This window comes from Thermobia domestica, chromosome 6, assembly GCF_964235325.1.
Source record: "Thermobia domestica chromosome 6, izTheDome1.hap1.1, whole genome shotgun sequence".
Taxonomy (NCBI): Eukaryota; Metazoa; Arthropoda; class Insecta; order Zygentoma; family Lepismatidae; genus Thermobia; species Thermobia domestica.
In genome coordinates, this window is record NC_137459.1 from 249,223,398 (window position 1) to 249,245,156 (window position 21,759).

A 21,759-nucleotide genomic window follows, 5' to 3' on the forward strand; every position below is an offset into this window, starting at 1 on the left:
ATTTTTGTATACGTGGCCAGGGATTCAAGCCCCGGTCGAACAGAAAGCTTCGAATATAATCCCGAGTAGAAGTTCGGACCGCACATCCATCAATAGATCTCACACTATCAAGAAACTAAAGGAGCTTAGGATCGACAGTTTTGATTGTGTAACTAAAGGGATGTCACATTAGGTTTATGTGGGTTTTGTCCAAGTTCTTTCGAAAATACTTCGTAACTTAGATTGTTAAGTTATACATATTATAATTGGAACTGTAAATGAGTAAGTTGCCAACAGTGATTTGTAAAGCAGTCTAGGTGTGTGAGCAATATTTGATTTTAACATCTTTTCCTACTATTGTATAAAAACAGTGTTTAGTGGTGCTTATTTCACTCCGTAGCAGCTATGATTGCTGAAGCTGCAGGTACTATATTAGTGGAAATAAATTATTTTCGCATGTATAGTACATTTTCAGGTAATCTTTTACTTTTCTTACACTATCATTTTTCTCCAGTATCAGTATATACACATCAAACTTATCTTCCTCGACTCTTTATTAGAAGACTAATAACTAAGATTTTTTTTACAAAAATATTTTTTTATGGAATGTAACTAAGGGATAAGTATGTAAGACACTTAAGGATGCCGGCCAGAACATTTTGATTAACACGTCCTTTGTTGGTAGTCAGGATTACAAATTTCACGAAGTAAAAAGAGGACATCTGACAAAAACATTTATTTACAAAATGTAAACAAATATAAATGCCATAAATCTTTTAAATGACATTTTCTTTACTGTTCTTCACAACTTAACTTATATTTTAAACAGCAAACGTCAATTTCCATTATACACATCCATTGATGTTATTGCTGAGCAAATTATGACTGTTTTTCCTTTTCCTGCGTAGTATTAGCAGACGAGCGGCTTCCAAGCTGCGTTCGACTATTATACACTTTGTGGTTGATATATTCAAATATGTGCAAGAATCGAATTGAAACTTTTTATTTCAACCTTTCCTTTTTTCGTAATCTTCAAAAAACCCGGATAATTTCATTGTGGAATGAAATACGTCAGGACTGTTATTTTGCTCGCAAGCAAGAGGACAGTTGTTATTCCTGTTCATAGCTCAATGAAGATCGAAATTAGTGAATCAATGGCAATATGAACGTACTAGAATTTTTAATTAGATGTTGAGCTTATTTTATCCAGATGTTGAACTGTTATAATTCGTAAGGTTTTGCATTGTATAAAATCAGGGTAACTGATTGAACCACTCACACACGCTCGTACACAAAAGAGCGGGAAAAAGAAAGAAATTGCTATAACTGCATAAGAAATGAGCTAAATGTAGGTCAGTTATTTAAAAACAAGTAGTTCATCGGTATCAGGCACAGTTGGTTATTTCCTAGTTTTTAAAAGTAAAACGTCACGTATTTGACCTAGATATTTTATGTTTGTCTATCGTTGGCGTAACTTAGTGATAAAAGCAAGTGTTTTAAAATCAATCTTAATAACTAGGTGTTAGAGAACTACAGATTTTCTTCGTAATAACTCATATGTAACCCGCCCTTTTTTTTCTGATGGTTGTGCCTTGACTATTGGTTTCTTACGGCTATTAAATATTAAGGATTCTTCTTAGTTATCTATTGAGAAATAGTTCTTTGCCTTGGTAGAAAAATGTTCAGTTCGGTTTGTCCATCAAGTACGTGTGTACATGAGTGTATTTTAATGAAACTTGGGAAACTTGGCAGATTTTGAAATTCGGTGCAATTTTTGCTACCCCTGGAAAATGAGAAATCCTGACATTTCAGGTTGATATGTGAATTTGTTTCTAAATTACAGGCCCGCAAAGTTCTCAATTTACCACAAATTGTGTGTTAGTGACATTTGTTCTATTAGCACCTTTGGCTGATCTAAAGAGCCCAGGACGTTGATTGCAGTGTACTTTTAAAACTTACGAAAAGAGATTTCAGATGTTATACAACACACTAGTATACAAGTATTTTAAATGTTTTTTTTTTTTCCTCGAGAAATTTCATACTTTGAATTTAACTTTCTTTAAAAAGGCATATTTTGAAAATCTTAAAATATTCGGAGTGTTATGAAGGTATCGCCAAAGTTTTATTGTAGGTTCAACATGGAATTATTTCTTACAAGAGTTTCCATTTTCAAACGTGGAGTTGAAAATCGATTTAATTTAATTATTTTGTGGGACAGAATGAGGCACAAATCTATCACTGAGCTAGTGAACAGTCATCCATTTATAGTTAATGACTACACCGGAGGAGAGAAAGGGAGGGTTATTACGTCTGCCTCCATGTATGTAGTCTTGTAATGTAGGTAAAATATATAGAGCTATCCTTTTCGATATACAAAGAAATAACTGATTCCCAAATCTTTTCTTCGCCCCTCTGCTTTCCCTCCCCCAGGAAATTAAAGCTGGTGTCGTCACTATTTGTAGTATACTATAAAGGGAAAAACAAAAACAGAATGCCAGTTACGTTGTAATTTTGGAGTGTCTCGAATACAATACCACGGCTGTGTATTCCTTCCAGTAGAAACTTATTGAGTTCTTGAGAAACCAGTTTAGGCCATAAAAGATCTGGTGCTCAGTGCAAGATCGAAAAGATATTTTTAAACTAATGTTTACATAAAACTGATTTTGGCATATGGAATTTTGCTACAATGGGAAAAGGTCTTGTAATATGTTGGTGGCACAGTCAAGAGGTTGGCAGCCAGAACAAATCTGTCTGCCGGCAGCTTTTCGAGTGGGTAGCGGCAAACTGCTGGAGTGTATTTTACGTTTGTCAGTCAAGAAGAGTTCAGAGGCAGTAACATTCCTTAAAGGGCGCTTCGACAAGCAATTCCTGGGATACATACATTCCATGCGTTCATTCCTGCACCTTCAGATGCTTGCAAATTTTTTGTCAGAGTATTTTCTTATTGCTAGAGTTCATTTGAACAGACAAACACAAAATTCAGTGACAAGCTGGCACTGGCAGATGTAACTAAACTGGTAGCTGGGGTATCTTTTGGGAAAGGATGATGCGAAAGTGACGTTTCTCAATTCAGCTGACCCATCTTCACCTTTTGCTTACCCTGAGGAGCTAGATGTTCTGAATTAGTCCAGTGGATATACTATATAACATGAATTTTTGACCCGAACAGGCCGACTTGTACACTTTGCCTGAAAAAGACATAGTGACAACCGAAAAAGCATTTCAAATTCACTGAAAATAAATTGTACGCAATATCCAGAGATACGGACAGAACCTAGTCAATGTACTTTTTTAAGACTGCGGTATGGTATTAATTTTCTTTCAATAAGTCATTATTATTATTATTATTATTATTATTATTATTATTATTATTATTATTATTATTATTATTATTTCATTATTTATTTAAGAACTTAACAGGTTTTTCAGCCCACTTTGGAAGAGGAAACTCTTATAACCAATGATCCCATACTAGTTCCCAAATAAAATTTTGGGAATACATTCATTCATTACAGTCTGAATGCTGTTTTATTTATTCTTTTTTCCGATTTTTTTTTAATCTGTAGTGATATATACCATTCGAAAGCTCTTTTCATGAGCTTTAAAATGACACTTTAACCAACGTCCTAGGTCCTTTAGGTAAGGCGCAAATAACAATCGAGCAAATATCACGCAATTTTTGGTAAATTACGAGAACTTTGGGGGCTTATAATCTCGAGAACGGTTCACAAATCAACTTAAGAGTTCCTATTATTCTACATATTAATGATAGCAGTCAAAATATCTGCAATCTGTAAGGATCGATCCAATACTATATATTAATTTGATATTAAATAGCACTATCGTGTTTCGGATGTATAAGAAAAAGTAAGTTGATTTATTAGTTTTTAATATGTACTCTATGGATTATTCTCATTATCTAATCTTTAACGTAATCCTTTACAGTTCGAGAAACCAGGGAGACGAGATGATTTTGACTATCCACAAATGGTAAAGGAAGCTGTGACAAAAGCATTGCAGGATTCAGGTCTACATTATCAAGACTTGAAGCAAGCATGTGTTGGATATGTATATGGTATGTATTAAGTTAGTTGAGCAGAGAATTTTAAGTAATTAACGAATTCTATTTCAAGTCACTGCATCAAAAGACACGTTGGTAGGTGATCAAATTTAGGATTACCTATAATGAATTTTTGTTTTGCTGAGGCTATCACACAACATATCATCATCTTAATTGGTATTTTGCCATGACTGGTAGATCATTTGCCACTAACTGAAAGACTTTCATGCATTGTGGTCCTCAGGCAACCTCTTTGTCTTCACATAGCAATTTCCTGTAAATACCGTCCATCAGTTCTAACCTCTCTCGCTTCTCTCATTTTTTTTCTTCCAGACGTCCCTCATGATAGTTCTTTCTCAGCCAACGTTCCAACTAATTTCTCTTCCTCTAAGTTCACCTCAACCTTTCCTCCTTTACTATCTCTAATTTTTCCTAATTTGATTTCTAATCTATCTAACTACTTTTCTCGATTTTCTCCACTATATTTCGAACGATTCCAGGTTTTTATCGTCGCTTTTTGCATAGTGGCCCATGTTTTTGTCCCATAGCATACAATACTTCAAACGAATCATTTTATTACTCTTTTTGTAACTACTTATTCAAAGGCCCACAAATAATAATAATAATAATAATAATAATAATAGAAATAATATTATTATTATTTTACTCCAAACACTGTTACTCCTAATTGTGTTCCAAGTACTGTTTGATTACGTTTGGTTGCAGACATTAAACTAAACTTTTAAAAAAATCTTCAAACATAAGCAGAGTCTCTGTTAAATGAGAATAATTTAGAAAGAATAAAAATAAAGAACCATACGCTGTAAAAGTTGTTTAAAAGATAGGCATAAGGTGTCTGACATAGCGCTTTATCTTCAGTGTACCATGCTAAAGTGTTAAAAAGAACGGAGATAAAGTTCGTGATTATTAATCAATTCTAACTTATGTCATGGACAAACTCAACTTACATAGTTTGTGCAGTGTCCTGAATCCAGGTTTAAATTACCTTTTTTTTTTTTTTTTTTTTTTTTTTTTTTTTTTTTTTTTCTAATGATCGATGCTACATTAATATTAATCGCTTTAAATCATATGTTTTCCTCAAAATTTAACATCACTGACACAGTGTGGATAATTTTTTAAATATTTAGATAATCCTGAATGGGTCCTCAATTGTAACATTCCCTAAATGCTTAAACATTCCAGTCTTACCAATGTACGAATCATCACAAGATATTTTAATGTAATTTAGCAAGTTTCTAGATACAGTCTAGGAAATATAAGTGGGACAGGGCGAAAATTTAAATGTACAGTTTACTTAATTGAATTGAAACAAAGTTATTGAAAAAAAAGAAAAAAAGAAAGAAAAGAAAACTCAGTCACGATTAGCCAGCTGCGGTGTTTGAATTTGGAACTTCCAGATTGCGAAACAAGAATGGTACACGACGAGCTTACACAAACTTATTTAACAAAAAACATGACCTTTTACACCCCCGCTCGGTAAATAATCAACAAATATAGAACCATTTACACAAAGTTTTCCTATCTCAAATAGAATACATACAAAATACTATCATAGCTTTTTTTAATTGTTGTGCATAGTGGTGAATATGAAATGCTTGTATTGTAAAATAACTCAACATTTTTAGCGTTGCCTTCGTTGCCAGTAGTATGCTTACGGAGTGGAAGTTGTTGAAATATTAAAATGTATTGATTACTCTAAGGCTGCTTTAGTTTCAAATTTCAGTACAGCATTGAGATTATTCTGCAACAGTTCAAAACCGTAAAATACTAGTGATTTTGCCTCAAATAAGAATACAATGTTACGTGAACAGTACATTTATATATATATATATATATATATATATATATATATATATATATATATATATATATATATATTTATTTATTTATTTATATTCCTGCTAACTGTAATCTTATTATAATAAAATTTGTTTTTAACAGCTGTTTAATTTAAAATTTTATTCCGATCATTACTTTGATCGGGTAGTTATTGGACAGCAAAGAATATGCTCATCTATTACACATCTAGGTAGAAGGTTGCTTTCACTGCACATTGAGTGTACAATTTTGTTCAAAAAACTGACATTTTTCTCATAACATAACATACAAAATTTTAATACTTTTGTTTGAAATTATCTCAATTTACCCAAGAATGTTCATTTCTTTGATTGAATTCAATTTACTGATAGAGTACACAATTTTTTGTAGAGAGGTTAGTGGCCAGTTTTGCTTGAACAAGGTTGGACAAAACAAAATTCTTCGATATGGGAAGAACCTCGTTGTTTCAAGTGTAAGAAAGAAAAAGAAATTAAGAAAACTTAACACTCTTTCTTTTTGATGGTTTAGGGGACTCTACATGTGGCCAACGAGCTTTATATGAAGTTGGAATGACTGGTATCCCAATTTACAATGTCAATAACAACTGCTCGACAGGCTCTACAGCTCTACTTATGGCTAAGCAGATAATTGAAGCAGGCACTGTGGACTGTGTCTTAGCTGTTGGATTTGAGAAAATGGAACGAGGATCTCTTACATCAAAAGTACGGTTTAATATTTTTCTTGTTTATTATACTTTTTTCTTTCATACAATTTTTGGCTTTTCATTTCTTCCATATAATATTGAACAAATATAAAAATTGAAGAATTTTTGAGCAAGACAGTAATGTTAGAGGTTAATTGTTGTCTCAACACTTCAAAAGTTAGATAGTTCTGAGTATAGCTTTTCAGAAAATGGTATAAAGAAACAGACATCTTATAAGGGCTTGATAAAGACTAGTGGCAACACTTCTTTGATTCATTGGCATGGTGAATACCGGTTTCACTGCTTCATTATAATCGCGTTCTGTATCCGCGACCTTCTGTGTACACCTGAGAAGGCGCTGTACGTTGTTAGCACGTTAGTCTTTGTCGACGTTTCGTAGAAACAGTCCTATGGCAGCAATTATTGCTTCTGTTGTGTAATGCTTCTTCAAATCGTTGTTTCATTTTGCTAAAGCACCATAATCGCACACTCATATCGAGGGAATACAGCGAATGTTCGAGTATCTCCCATCACTAGTTATGCAGGAGATTTTTCACAGCGTTAGTTGTGCGACGCCTGTCATTTTCATGTAAGATGATGAACGTCATCAAGTAACATCGTTTTCTCCTGAGTGCGTGTATCCCCGTGTAGCGTTCGCTAACGTTGTTTACTTTGGTGCTAGCTGTTCTGGTTCAATTCCCGGTGAGGACACTCCGTCGAAAAGCCTTTTTATGACAGTCATTCTGAGTGTTTTTCTCATTCACACCAGGAAGTTCCCGGGATGGTACCTAACTTAGTTCCCAGGCCGCTTCCTTCCTTCCCCTTCCCGCTAAATAGTGTACCCGCCGAGGGACGTCATCCCTTATACGCGACGGGCCTAAGCCCATAATCCCAGTAATGCCCAGAAATATGTATCAGTGAATCTCCTGAGTGCGGAACGAAACTGATCACAGAAATTACACAATAGGTGCATCTACCGTCTACCTGTGATGCAGAATTACCCCACGGATATTGGGATGTCATGTATCACTTGAACTTTACCTTTACACCACCATTTTGACAAGGTGATTCGGGATGCTTCCACTCATTGGATTGGTGCTTCAAGTGTGGTTCATAGGAGCGAGTTTAGGTTACATAGTATTAATAAAACAAAACTAACCAAAGCACCAAATATATAATAATAATACTTGTGTAACAGTTTCGACAAGGTAACATCGCCTTCATCAAACACAGATAATGTTAGATGAAGGAGAGGTTACATTGCAGAAATTGATACACAAGTATTATTAATATATATCTAATGCTATGGTCAGCTTTGTTTTATTAATGCTGTGAATATTTCTAAAACTATAATGAACAGGATATTCGGTTTCATGTATAGGGACAACCCGTCAATTGTCACCTTTCTTCTCATAGCGGTGTACCAAGTCCTGTGAAGTTGCATAGTGTTGCTATTTATTTGCACTTCACTTGATCTGATAGGGTGCTTCAAATTTGAATGTGCAGGATGTGGAGCACGGTTTTATGCGATATGCATACTACGTTTGTCGTTAAGTCCCGTTCAATCCATCACAGAAAAAGAGAACTAAATGTGCTGTTTTGATGTCGACCTGAATGGCGTTCTTCCCTTCTCGAAAGATTCCCATCAATTGCGCCACTGTTGGATACGGCAACGCTTCGTCATCGCACGCTTCACTAAGTATTTTTCTTAGTGGTTTCCTTGAATTAGAGTACGAGAAAACAATTTCTTAGTTTTGACGTTGACGTTGTAGATACGAGTTGGGTGTGGACAGTCAGGGAATCGTAGTAATCTGTGATATAGCTTTGTATTGACGTAATACACTAGTTAACGGGTGAACAATATATTCGTTTTTCGTAGTCAGAAAGGTGACTAAAACTGTTCCCTTGCTGGTTTTATATTATTGCATCTTTTCTAGCATCAAGGTTCTGAGACGTGGGTTTTAGTTTAGTTTCGAACTACATGAGTTCAACCGGGAATCAAACATGGATATTCCGCACCTAAAATCTGTTTCTGAAACTGTGAAGAGTCGCACAAGAGTGCTTTCTCTTCCTGGTTCTGATCATCAAGATCTGCAATAATGTAATTCTAGTTGTGATTTTGTAATGTGCAGGTTAGCTGGTTTGTGTAACACTATGGAAATATCAGAATTGACTTTTGGCCCACAGTGCAGCTGCATCCGTGTATGTGTCTTTACCTAAATCATATGTTGGCATGGTTGGCATACCTTGACTGTCATTTTTAGGATTTATCATTTCAATGTACAGTTGATTTAAGTGTTAATTTTGTAATATTTGGTAGAAGAAACAGTACACAGTTATTTTACCCCTCACTTTTTATTATGAAACGAAATGAAGTTTTTCAGTGCAACGCCCACGGTTATGCCTTTGAGGCTAAGGGAGTCAGATGATTAAGGCAAGTGAATGATGGAAAAATCTGGTGGAATGAGAATGTGGAAGAAAACGAGGAGTACCACTAGAAAACCCACAGACACAATGTTGTTCACCAAAAACTTACTTGGCCGGAGATCGAACCAAGGACTCCACACACCAGAGGTAAACGCTCTACCTCTGAGCCACCGTTCCCCCGTGATGGAAGAATTGGTGGAATAAGAGTGTGGGAGGAAACGGAAGTACCCGGAAAAAACATTGACACGATGTTGTCCACCACAAACTTACTTGGCCGGAGATCGAACCAAGGACTCCACGCACCAGAGGTCAGCGTTCTACCGCTAAGCCACACCTGTCATTATGAACTAATAAGTATTTTGTACAGTTTATGATACAAAAGACCACAAATAAGTGATTTCTATAAGTCTTTAAGAGTTCCTCAAATTTAAATACAAGGAAACTTCCTGCCCGTTACAGCACGAAGGTTGAGGATGACTGCCCATAGCAATTGGGTCTTATGATCCGTGTGTCTATCGCAGCACGGAAGAAAGGTAAGGATACGTCTTGCCCGTTGAAGTACAGAGATAGGGTTAAGACTCTCCTGCCCGTTGCGGCAAGGAGAAAAAAGAGTATCTTGCCCATTGCAGCTAGAGATATTAGGTGAGGAATGGCCAGTTGAAAACTGATGTCTTCTGCCTTGGCGTATCCGCTTATATATATAGCCATTCTTCGGAGGTGGAACTTGTGGTGGAGGGTTGTCGAAGGGGCTCTCTTAGTGTTCCGTTGGTTGAAGATATCCGTCGTTTACTTTCTGGTAATGGTATTGAGGCACGTGTCGTTATTTATCCATATGAGACACGTGGTGTTCACTGCTTATATGAGAGGATATTGCAATATTTTAATCTAAACATACCAGTTGAAGTTCCTAGTGAGAGTTCCGACTGTAAGATTTTCCGCTCAGTGTATGTTCTTAAATATTATCTTTGTTGTCAGATATAGTTGTGATTTGTTTTCATAGCTAAGACAACGTTAGTTTGATTTGATTTTGAGGTTTATCGTCCCTTTCAGCAGCGAGGTTATATGAGAGGTGAACCTACAGCTTAACATAAACTCCCGCTGGGAATCGAACCTGGGTCTCTCACGCCAAAGACACGTATGCTAACCGCTTAGCTACGAGGGAGCTCTGCAAAGACAACATATGAGACCTAGAGGAATCAAGGAATTTTTCTTTATACTATATCCTATATCCACTGAAAGAATAAAAAATGATCAAATTACGTAACGATTGTATGTGCATTTCGATCGACGTCATTAAAATAGTCTGAGACTTTGAAGAAAGCGCCTTTGGTGCGGAAGATCCAGGTTCGATTCCCGGCGGGAGGTCATGTGGTTCGGATTCCACGTTAATGAGTAGCCCACGTCTTATATAGCCTCGCTACTGAAAGAGACGCTAAAATCAACTTAACTCAGTTTGAAGAAGGTGAAACGTACAATAAAAATAAAATAAAGAAAATACAGTAATGTATTCTTCCTAAGTACTGTCATACCTGTTCCTTTGCTCTTTCATTTATTTATTTATTTGTATTTTAATTTAATAATTTACATTAATGTTTGAGCTGTAAGAGTAATACTTGCTTTCGCAAGAAAACTAGTAAAGTAGCGCCTCTAAATTTTGTGTAGTGTATTGACTTCTCTATAGTATTTATCACTATTGAAGATGTTTGTCACTTATAGGAATTCATTAACTTTCTTTCAGGTTTTTAATTAAGATATTTTATTAGTGATTTATTTTTCCAGTACTTTGATAGAACAAACCCAATGGACAAGCACGTAGAAGCGATGGCGGATATTGCAGGTATTAATGAATCGCCGATCACAGCTCAGCTCTTCGGAAATGCTGGTAAAGAACATATGGAGAAATACGGAACCAAACCTGAACATCTAGCAAAAATTGCATACAAGAACCACAAACATTCCGTTAACAATCCGTGAGTATTAAGTGTTTGCAGTTTCGAATCCACAATCTATCGCTTTTATTTTAGTCTTTGCATGAGTGATTTCTTGAAAACTAACGTAACAGCACGTTTATTGATGAAAATAATGACTGTTTTTAAAAGACATAATTGTTCGATTTTCTTTGAAATTCACAACATTAAAATGCATACTACTCATTTGTGTACGAAGAAAAAAAAAAGAAAAGAAAAGAAAAAAGAAAACCCACTTAGCTACTGTACATGATATTAAGCAGTTGGAACTACAAATATAAATTAAGGATAATTATTTTATTTCTATCTGTTTTACAGTAATCAAAGTGTAGCAAATGCTTGACACGTATCTGGAATATTACCCTTGAATGGCTGTGTAATCAATCAGCGAGGGGGGTGGGGGGTGAACCCACTGTTTGTGAGTTAAGGGCAAATTATACGAAGTTCATGCGGAGCTTACCATCATATATTTTGAGTAACAGATGTAAAAAAGAAGGTAAAACTACAGATAAAAGATCCCACGTATAGAAACACTATAAGTATAATTAAATTTACTACACATAATATGCACTGAAGCTCTGGAATTTTCGCTGTTCTACCATCTCACCCAGAATTGGAGTTACCTTTATCACTTTTTTACACTTGTAAAGTGAATTTTGCGTAGTTTACCCGGAATTTAACGAATGGTTACTACAGTTTTTCGTTGGTGATTAAGTACAACCCATAAGTTAATAAGTTACACAATTGTGCAGTTAAGGAGGGGTTTAGGTATCAGACACAAAAATCTTAAAGTTCCTACGGGTAACCAGGTACTTTCTATATGGGTGATAAGGGTTGCCTTTCGATGAAGATACTTGCCTCGTGTACAAATCCAAATAATAGTTCAGATCCCGAGCAGTGAGTTCGATTCATATAGTGTCAGTGAGAAGTAAGATATGGAAATGTTCATTTTTTGATATTCTTGTTACTTTGTTATAAGTGTTGTATTTCTAATGATCTGCATTGACTATCTTGTGTCTAGTAAAGAAAACGCATACTTTCATTAAATGAAGTCCATTCTAAGGACTATGCTTTCCATGTTTTATTTTTCTAGTTATCTGTACATTGTTGTAAAACTATGTTTGAAACTTGAGCTTTCAATTAGTAAACTCATGTGCTTTGCTAGTGCTGAAAGTAGATAATTTAAGAACTATGGAATAGAAAACACTTTAATGAAAAATAATCTTATTATAATAGCGATACTTCTTAATCTGTGGGGAACTATAATTCCTAATAGTTAGCAGTCGCTGTTCCGCTATGTTCACTCCGTACTTGCTTTCCTGCCTTCATTTGTAAATGGATAATGATGATACTGAAGTTGAATGTGATTTGCTGTTTTTATTAAGATATGGGCTGTATTGAATGTAAATAAGGCTATAGTTAATCCACAAGTAGTTATTCCATGTCAATCACAATGTAATTTATTAACTAAGCAACATGAACACAGTATATAAACAAGACAGTCGTTACAGTTTACCTTTAGGACAGCGCAATATTTAACACTTTTCTGCCAACCCACATGAAGCATACCACCATTAACGATATTTAGATTCGAGCATTAATATTTGTGTAGCCATAAGTTAGTGCAAACTACTACTAACAATAGTAACCTTATCATAATGGGAATAGTTCTCACGCTAATTCATAATAGTTAAATGTCACCACACTGGTACGTTTGCTCGGTACCTTCATGTCTGCCTTTATTTGAAAATGGATAGTGTTGTTGTTCTTTATGGATAGTGAAAATGGAGAGTTCTCTTCATTATTAAGAGAGATTTCAAATTATTTTCTCAGCATATGCAGATCATGTTGCGAAGATCTCACATCAGTTTCGTAGAGAAAAGTGGTTACGACACTGAAAAGTTTATACCGTATAAATTAGAATTTTTATTTGCCTTTCATTCAATACACACCGCTTTCAAGCTAATAGTTTCTACAGTGAAAAATGATTATTTCAACGCACGAAACGTTATACATTTATCTTGGTTATTGAAAACAAATTATTTCTTATTCTAATGATTTGGTACATCATGCAATTTCAGTACATAAATTGTTATAAAATATCAGTTTGAGTAAGTTGTATTGAATTAAATCAATCAGCTCTGGTGTATATTTTTATTTGCTTTATTGAATATTATGTATTACAGTGTAATATTGTTTCAAACAGGCATTCGCAGTTCCAAGAAGAATATACTTTAGAGCAAATAATGAAATCTCCAACAATTTTTGGGCCCTTGACGAAACTTCAGTGCTGTCCTACCTCCGATGGGGCAGCAGCTGCAATTCTGTGCAGTGAAGAGTTTGTGCATCAGCATGGATTGGAACATCAAGCTGTTGAGATTCTTGGAATGGAAATGGTTACAGATTTACCATCAACATTTAAGGACAATAGTTGTATAAAAACTGTAAGTATTTTTTTTTTTAATACGTAAGTTTCACCCATTGACTAAGCAACATCCATTTTGTTTGCTGTATATATATATATATATAATACAGGGTGGCCGATTTTAATCTTTCCACGGAAATATCTCAAACGGCTGAACATAAATGAACCAAACACAAACTAAAACGCGAAATGCCATGGGGCACATCGAATGGTGGTGTCGCGATGCCACCCAGGGCCGCCCAACTTCAAAATTTTAAATGGAAACATCGGGCGAGTGATACCTCGTTCGATAGATCTTGAAACACTAAATAGCGTTGTGGCAAAAGATTTTTCGTATGGGTCACCGTTTTCAAAATGGCCACCAAGACGTGGTGCCTGCATTAGATAAAACGTCCAGTACCACTAACATGAAAACGTTGGAGATGAATAACAAAATAAAACTCGTATAGGAAATCACAGAGGGTGTTTATCATTCCACGGCTCAAGAATGATACAACAAAGAAAGATAATTATAGTAAATGTGACATAATGCAAAGGAGGAAATCTATTTCTTAGAAAATTATCTTTTCGACTTCCCTCATAAGTGGTTGAAGCGGGAATGAATGGGACAATCTCAAATGAGAACCCCACTTTTACTTGCAATAGGTATCATTTGTCTGAAACATTTGTGTGTACAAGTGACTAGTACTGTAATGACTAAAACTAAGGTGAAATTCGGTTTGAAGAATAACACACATTTTTATTGCAAAGTATGATTTGATGGGAGAAAAGAAGCAACTGAATCGAAGCAAAGGTTTTAATAATACATTTTTGGAACTTTCAAACATTTTGCCCGCCCCCTTTGCTCCTGAGAATTTAACGCAATGCGTGCAAGATATTTGGAAGGCATCTGCATCAGTAGGTACCGTTCTGTTATTGAGGATCAGAACTGAAATTACCACTGAAATTTATTCGGAATTAGCTGTGGAGAACATCTCAGTGAACCTCATTTTCTATCACCTAAATTTCCCTCGTAGGTGATATTGGTTAGGTTGAAAATGGGCATGCATCCTGCTTTGCATATTATAACTGATATTGTCCTTGTCTTTATATTCCACTAGGGGAATATCGAGATGATACCTTCTGTACTGACACGGCCATTGACTTTTCCCATCTTTGCCCACTAATCCGTGATTTGTGCATTAGACAATTGCACATCATAAAATAGTCATATCACGTCAAGTTTCGTTCCTTTAAGCACGAAACTGAAGCTCCAAGTGAAGTCCTCAAACGTTTACCCATCTGAAATATTCACTGTTAAGGGTTACCATCTGAAAATAAATAAAACAGTGTTGTTTCAATTATCAAATAACAATGTATTAGTACTTTGTACACAAAACGTTCGTACTGCTATTAGAGTTTTCGTGAATTCACATGCACATCACCGTCAAAGAAAACACGAACTTTCGTTGATTCATTTTCATTGGTTCAGCAGACGATTGTGATCCAACATATTCGCATAGTACATTGTGCCTCCAGCCTTCGAACTGAGAGCCTACAGACAAAGCCTGATTAGTAAGTTAAATGAAAGACATAGTCAGAGGTATCTACCTAAAGCAGATACACATTTATATTGATTACAAATGTAAATATGTGACAAATTTTTTTTCTTACTATCTCTACGCATTATTTTTATTATCACGACTTATTTCATTTTATTGACTTTCTTTGACAAATTGTAAGAAAAGAATAAATATGACTGATTACACACCAGACGAAATTGTCGATATGCTCCTTATTTTGGCTGAATGTCGCAAAAATTATCGTCAAGCCACTGTTTTGTATCAAACTCGATATCCTAATCGACGGCCACCGAGTCATACAATTATCCGAAATATTGAATTAAGAGCCCATGAGGGTCGCCTGATGCGTAAAAGGTCGACTCGCAACTTTAATGATGATACATGAATGATAACAATTTTAGCAACAATTCACAACAATCCTCATATTAGTAGCCGACAAATTGAAAGGGACATAGGGATACCTAGAACAACTGCCTTTCGACTCTTGAAAAAGGTTATATATCGTGCATATCATATCACTTTAACTCAAGCCCTTTCTGCAAACGACATGTTACTCCATTTGGAGTCAGTGTTGGATAAGTTACTTGTAAAAATGTAACGCGTTACTTTTAGGTCCGAAACTTTGAATATGTGAAAAAAAAAAATCTTATTACTTCAGTTTTCCGTACTACTATTACTACCGCTATTATTATTATTATTATTATTATTATTATTATTATTATTATTATTATTATTATTATTATTATTATTATTATTATTATTATTATTATTATTATTATTATTATTATTATTATTATTATTATTATTATTATTATTATTATTATTATTATTATTATTATTATTATTATTATTATTATTATTATTATTATTATTATTATTATTATTATTATTATTATTATTATTATTATTATTATTATTATTATTATTATTGCTGCACGTTCTGAATCGATTTATGTAAATGCAAGGACAAAGTTTTACTTGACAGCTATATGAACATTTTAATGTAATGTAACATTGACTAAAATGCCATACTGCGTTACTCGTAGGGATAGGCACGAGTGAGTTCGAACAAGTTTTTTTTGAAACTCGATTCGACTAGAAACAGACATCTTTGAGCTCGACAAGAGACTCGGCTTGAAAAATTTCCTCCAACTCGACTCGAATTCGGGTCGAGTTTCGAATCGAGTCGAACCAAATCTGGTGTCGAGTACTCCCTTCAAGTATCTTACATAGACAATATAATTATTATCAATGGTACTACTACTACTACAACTTATTATTGCTATTATTATTATTATTATTATTATTATTATTATTATTATTATTATAACAATACTGTGTATAGACATGAAAGATACGCGGTTTATATCTGAATACTAAAAAAAGTAGTTGATTGCCAACCTCGGTAGTTGTGAAGTCTAGAAGGCAAGGACTTTGTTCACGAGCTTCTGAATTTGGGTTGAAGATCTACGTTGAGTATTCGGGCTCGAGCCAAACATCGTTAAAAGTTATAGGGCACTGGCTAAATATCTTAAAAACTACTCGGCCCGGGTTTAGAATTGTGAACGACATGAGCAGATCGGCTCACAGCTCATTCACTATCGACCCAAACCGAGAAGTGAGCCGAGCCAACAGCTCACGCAATCGAGTCGGCTAGAGCCCTTCGCTTAGTTGAGTCGAACCGAGCAGATGGCTCATCCCAACCAAGCCAGCTCGAGCCGATGGTTAACCCCAAGCGAGTCGGCTTGAGCCATCGGCTCAGTTAAGCCAAACCGAGCTAAGCTTATATAAAAAAAAATCTTGTAGTCTCGCTATCGAGACTAGACGAGATGCGAGCAGTGTCTCTCTCGTGAGCAACACTAAAAGTATTCCATATTACTGTTTAGCTTACATTTCTCAATGACTTTCGCTTTCCAGTGTAATCAGACCATGATTTAAAAATGAGTTAAACCGAGCGAGCCATTTATCAAACTCAACTCGACTCGAAACTCGACATCAAAAACAGTGAATCGGCTCGGAACTCGACTCGAGAATATTACTTTTGACTCGACCCGAAACTCGACTCGATTCGAGTCGAGTTTTAGCTTGACTCGTGCCCATTCCTATGCGTTAGAAAAAAAGGTTGCTTACTATTATTCTGCTAAACTAATTAGATAATAATAATAATTTTGCTATGTAAAATTAAAAATACAGAATATAGAGAAATATTACACTACAACCGACAAAATGAGAACACATGAACTGGGGCTGAATCAAAACTTGCCAATAACTCTAAAATCGATACATGCTTTTTAAAGCTAGTTGTTCCAAACTATAATCAACGGGACTTTAGAATATGCAAACTGATCTAAAAGAACTCTAATATTACATGCCATCAACATTACATCAATAAAGTAGGCTTGCTTATCAGAACACCGTTTATTCATATTAACCCCTTACTGTATGTCATTAATTATGGCACCCTAGTTGTTGATAAATATTTCCCGCCGGGGCACCACTTTACTTTTAAATTCCGTTTACCATCATCTTCAGCTTTTAAGAAAAAGTATTCTTTCAAATGTTCGAACGATAAAATATTTTCGTTCTCCATCTTTATAAAAACAACACCAATCAAAGTAAAATAGAATACCAGTACCATTGCACTCGTAGTTCACTCACTGAATGTATTGATTTGGAGCTGTCAAAATCTAAGACAAAATCTTCCAAGTGCTTGGAATCAGTTCGCGTGATTTCCCTGAGGCTGTTCTCATCTTACAAAAACAGCAAGTGGCACTATATTTTGTTATATAAATAAACAAATCAAATTGTATCTATGAATGTATTTGCAAGCCTACCAGCATAAAGTTCGTAAGGCGAAACGGGAAAATGCACATCGAGATCTCCCGTTCCGCCTTACATTAAGATGAAAAGTGATAATATAAATAGGTTTTACATGCAAATTTCATTGCTAGAGGTCATAAGGCTAAACGGGAAAAAACGAACAGTGCAGGAATCGTCGGTCACTGACATCGTTCATGCTCCATTGTTCCATTCTGAGAAATTTACTTACAGGAAACAAACATTTGTTTCCGAAAAAAAAATATACATATATTGTAGTTATTCATCCGAAATGTAACGCGAAAAAAGTAACGCAAACTACGTACGTTACTTAAAAATTTGTAACGCGTTACCGTTACAGTTACTTTGGAAAAAATGTAACGCGTTACTAGGAAACGTTACTTGCGTTACGTTACTTCCCAAGACTGTTTGGAGTTTCACTGTACACGGGATGTGTAGAAATGTTCCAGGGTTCTTCAGATATGTCATGTTTTCCGACGAAACAACATTCCGAAATACTGGCGAACTCGATAGGCATAATTGTCACTACTGGTCAGATGTCAATCCTCGTTGGCATAGACCAGTAGATACTCAACATCGTTGGAGTGTTAATGTGTGGTGTGGTATTGTCAATGGTTACCTCTTTGGTCCACATTTTTTTTTCGATGGAAATGTGAGGAGTGAAATGTTTCTGGAATTCCTCAAACATCATTTGCCATTGTTACTTGAGGAGGTGGACCTAGAGACAAGGCAGAGGATGTGGCTGCAATTAGATGGAGCGGCACCTCACTCTGCGCAAAGAGTGGTGGAGTATTTGCACATGCAACATAATGGAAAATGGATTGGGAGAAACGGACCAATACTATGGCCCACACGATCCCCAGATTTTTATCTGTGGGGATATTTGAAGAACGTTGTATATGAGCGCGAACCAACAACTAGGGAAGATATGATGGAGCGAATTCGAGTAGCTTGTGCTCAAATCCCACGTAACGTTTTATTACAAACAGTCATGCATTTTCACCGAAGGATTAATTTTTGTATACAGGCAAATGGGGATGTCATTGAACAAACTGTGAGATAAGTCCTCACCACTTTGTTGGTACGTGAGAGGAGGGGACTCACGACACGTAGAGAGAAACACCCCGAACGTGAGAGGCGAGGGGACTCACCAAGGAAAAACACCCCGGATATGATAGGCGAGAGGACTCATAAAGAGAAAGCCCTGGACATGACATAAGAAGTCACACAAGAAAAAAAAGGAAAAAAAAAAAAAAAAAAAAAAAAACAGACCAATATCGTGCAGTCGACGGTTGAACAAAACCAGCGTTTGTACACATTGTTCTAAAAGCTGCATTGCTCGATAATTTTGTTTCGCATAAAAATGGAAGGTACCATTTAACATTAATTTTACTTACTTTTTCTCATTTCAGAGACATCTATCTCATAAACATATTTCAGATATTTTTTGCGTAAATTCAATTTATATAAACTAAAGTCCTCATTTGCAATTTCACCGTTCCTTCCCGCTTCACCCACTTACAGAGGGTGATTGGAGCGATAATATTGTAGGAATTAGATTTTCTCCTTTGTATTATGGCACTTTTACTCTAATCATCTTTTCCTCTGTTGCAACATTCTCGAGCCGTCAATTGATAAATACCCTCTGATTTCCTATTCGAAGTTCTGTTCTGTTCATATATCATTAACCGATTTCATTCTATGGCCACTGGATGTTTATGATACAGGTGGCCTACCATGTCTTAATGGTCACTTTTGAAACAATGACTCATATGAAAATATTCTGCCACAGCGCTCTTTAGTTTTTAAAGATCTATCGAACGAAGTATCACTCGACCAATGTTTCCATTTAAAATTTTGAAGTTGGGTCCTGCGCCCCTATGAAAGGCGGCCCCGGGTGGCACCGCGACACTTCGATGTGCCCCATGGCATTTCGTGTTTTAGTTTTTGTTTGGTTCATTTATGTTCAACCGTTTTCGAGATTTTTCCGTGGAAAGATTAAAATGGGCCACACACACACACACACACACATATATATATATATATATATATATATATATATATATATATATATATATATATATATATATATAAGATAGAGAGGGAGAGAACATTTGTTGAGTATGCTTATGTTCAACGAAATGCCGATTCTTAGCCTTGAAAAGAGCTTTGCAAATTCCAGACATCTGTTTGATTGATTATCCCACTTTTGCGAAGCTATGCGACTCCAGTACCTCTGAAGAGGCTTTCAGAGACCTTCAGTATTCGTTGTCTATTTACTGTCTGTCCCCAAATGCCCAAATCCACATTCCCGATGGAATTCCATGCCTCACTTAAACGGCGTGAAACACACATTTGTCCATTATTCTATTAATTTGAACTAAATTATCAACTTAGTAGTCAGTAAAGCATCCCCAAACAGTAACGCTACTTTCTCCGTGCCTTGCGGGAAGTATTACATGGTCAGGATGAAAACGCTCTTCGGGACGACAACGCACAAGCTTTTAGTATTGGAAATCGAAAAGTTGGAATTGAGATTCTTCGGTCCAGAGTGCCCTCTTACACTGTTATTTTATTTATTTATTGGATCAGGAGTATTTTTTGTAACGTTCCTGTTTGAAGGAATAGTTTCTTTACCGCAATCCTACCCCCGAGACCATAGATCTGAAGGCGCTAGGCCACCGCCCTACTTGATACCGAATGGAAATATCGAATACCGCTCTTCCATAGTTCCACTGGTTCTTCGGAGTATTAACGTCTATTTCATTTGCTTGCTTTTCCAGTGAACTTGCTCTTAAGAGAAATTATTTTTGAATGATATGTGCGTTTCTAATATTTACACCTCTTCGTGACTATCTTTGAAAGAGTCTGACGCACTGCTCGCTCGATCACTGAGCGATTTTTAGCAAAGAATGACTCTTCTCAAAATAACCACTTGAACACGTGATTTGACTCTTAGGTAACAATTTGTCTTCTGCATTTTATATTTGCATGTTCTTCATACTGTTTAACTGGTTCATGCGAATACAAACAACAAAATCTCATGTTACACATTTGCATCCAATTTTGCCCATATTACGACACGATTTATTAGCGGATACACAGCGGTTCGTTGAAGTGAAGAGACAACTAGTGATAAGTGTTCATACACACACCACTAGATGTGTTGAAACGATACATCATCCGACAAAGCGTGACACTAATTGTCTGTTCATTACTTTATTGCCAAGCAGCTTTCCTCAATAAATTTGTCCCGATGTTAAAACCACGACTTTTCTTATCTTTATATGAAAAACGTTGTTTACTTTCAGAAACTACTCCAATTAAACATGGTTTTGTAAGGACACAGTATCTTTTATTTGGAGATTACGAAAAATAGTGTCCTCACTTTTAATGACTATATATTATACAGGGAGTTAAATATTATAAACATTCTCGTAATAGCGTACTTTTACGTAATAGCATAATTAAGATGCATGTGGATTTTCACTTTCGAACTCCAAATACGTCTGAATAACAATTGTAATTAATGATAACGAAAACTCTTGCATTGTCTCTTTGTAGCAATACGGTTAACATACGCACCTTCGGTGTGAGAGATCCACCCTGGTTCGATTCTCGGCAAGATCTCCTGTAGTTCAGATTCAACGTTAAGATGAAGGTTTATGTCTCATATAGCATCTGTGCTGAAAAGGGATTCTAAACTCCCCAACCAAGAAATCTTACCTAGCCCTTCCAGCTAGTCTAGTTAGCGCGCGTACCTTGGTACATGAGGTCTCGAGTTCGATTTCCTGTGGGAGAGCATCAAATGTACTTTCAACGGTTCATATTTCACTTTCTTCTGACAAAGGGTGGATAGGAATCAATAAATTTTGTCCGTATATGACAGCCTAGAGCATGCACAGCTCTCAAGTAACCAAATGAGTAGAACGCATCCTATCTGTGCACCAAGTCCGGGT

The 21,759-nt window shown here is 35.7% G+C and overlaps 2 protein-coding genes across 2 annotated transcripts in view; both read left to right on the top strand.

The window, feature by feature from the left end:
* ScpX (Sterol carrier protein X-related thiolase) overlaps positions 1-21,759 on the top strand; it is a 61,970-nt gene that overhangs the window by 17,822 nt on the left and 22,389 nt on the right. The window contains exons 2-5 of the mRNA XM_081762742.1: positions 3,925-4,054; positions 6,407-6,600; positions 10,788-10,978; positions 13,182-13,419. Coding sequence (XP_081618868.1) covers positions 3,925-4,054; positions 6,407-6,600; positions 10,788-10,978; positions 13,182-13,419 — 753 coding nt within the window. The remainder of the gene's footprint in view (positions 1-3,924; positions 4,055-6,406; positions 6,601-10,787; positions 10,979-13,181; positions 13,420-21,759) is intronic.
* LOC145687778 (uncharacterized) lies at positions 17,931-19,514 on the top strand. Its single transcript, XM_081761215.1, has one exon. It carries the CDS (start codon positions 18,231-18,233, stop codon positions 18,861-18,863), a length of 633 nt encoding a protein of 210 aa, XP_081617341.1. The 5' UTR covers positions 17,931-18,230; the 3' UTR covers positions 18,864-19,514.

Coding starts and splice junctions, on each gene's coding strand:
- LOC145687778 (XM_081761215.1), top strand. CDS start 18,231: ATGTGTAGAAATGTTCCAGGGTTCTTCAGATATGTCATGTTTTCCGAC.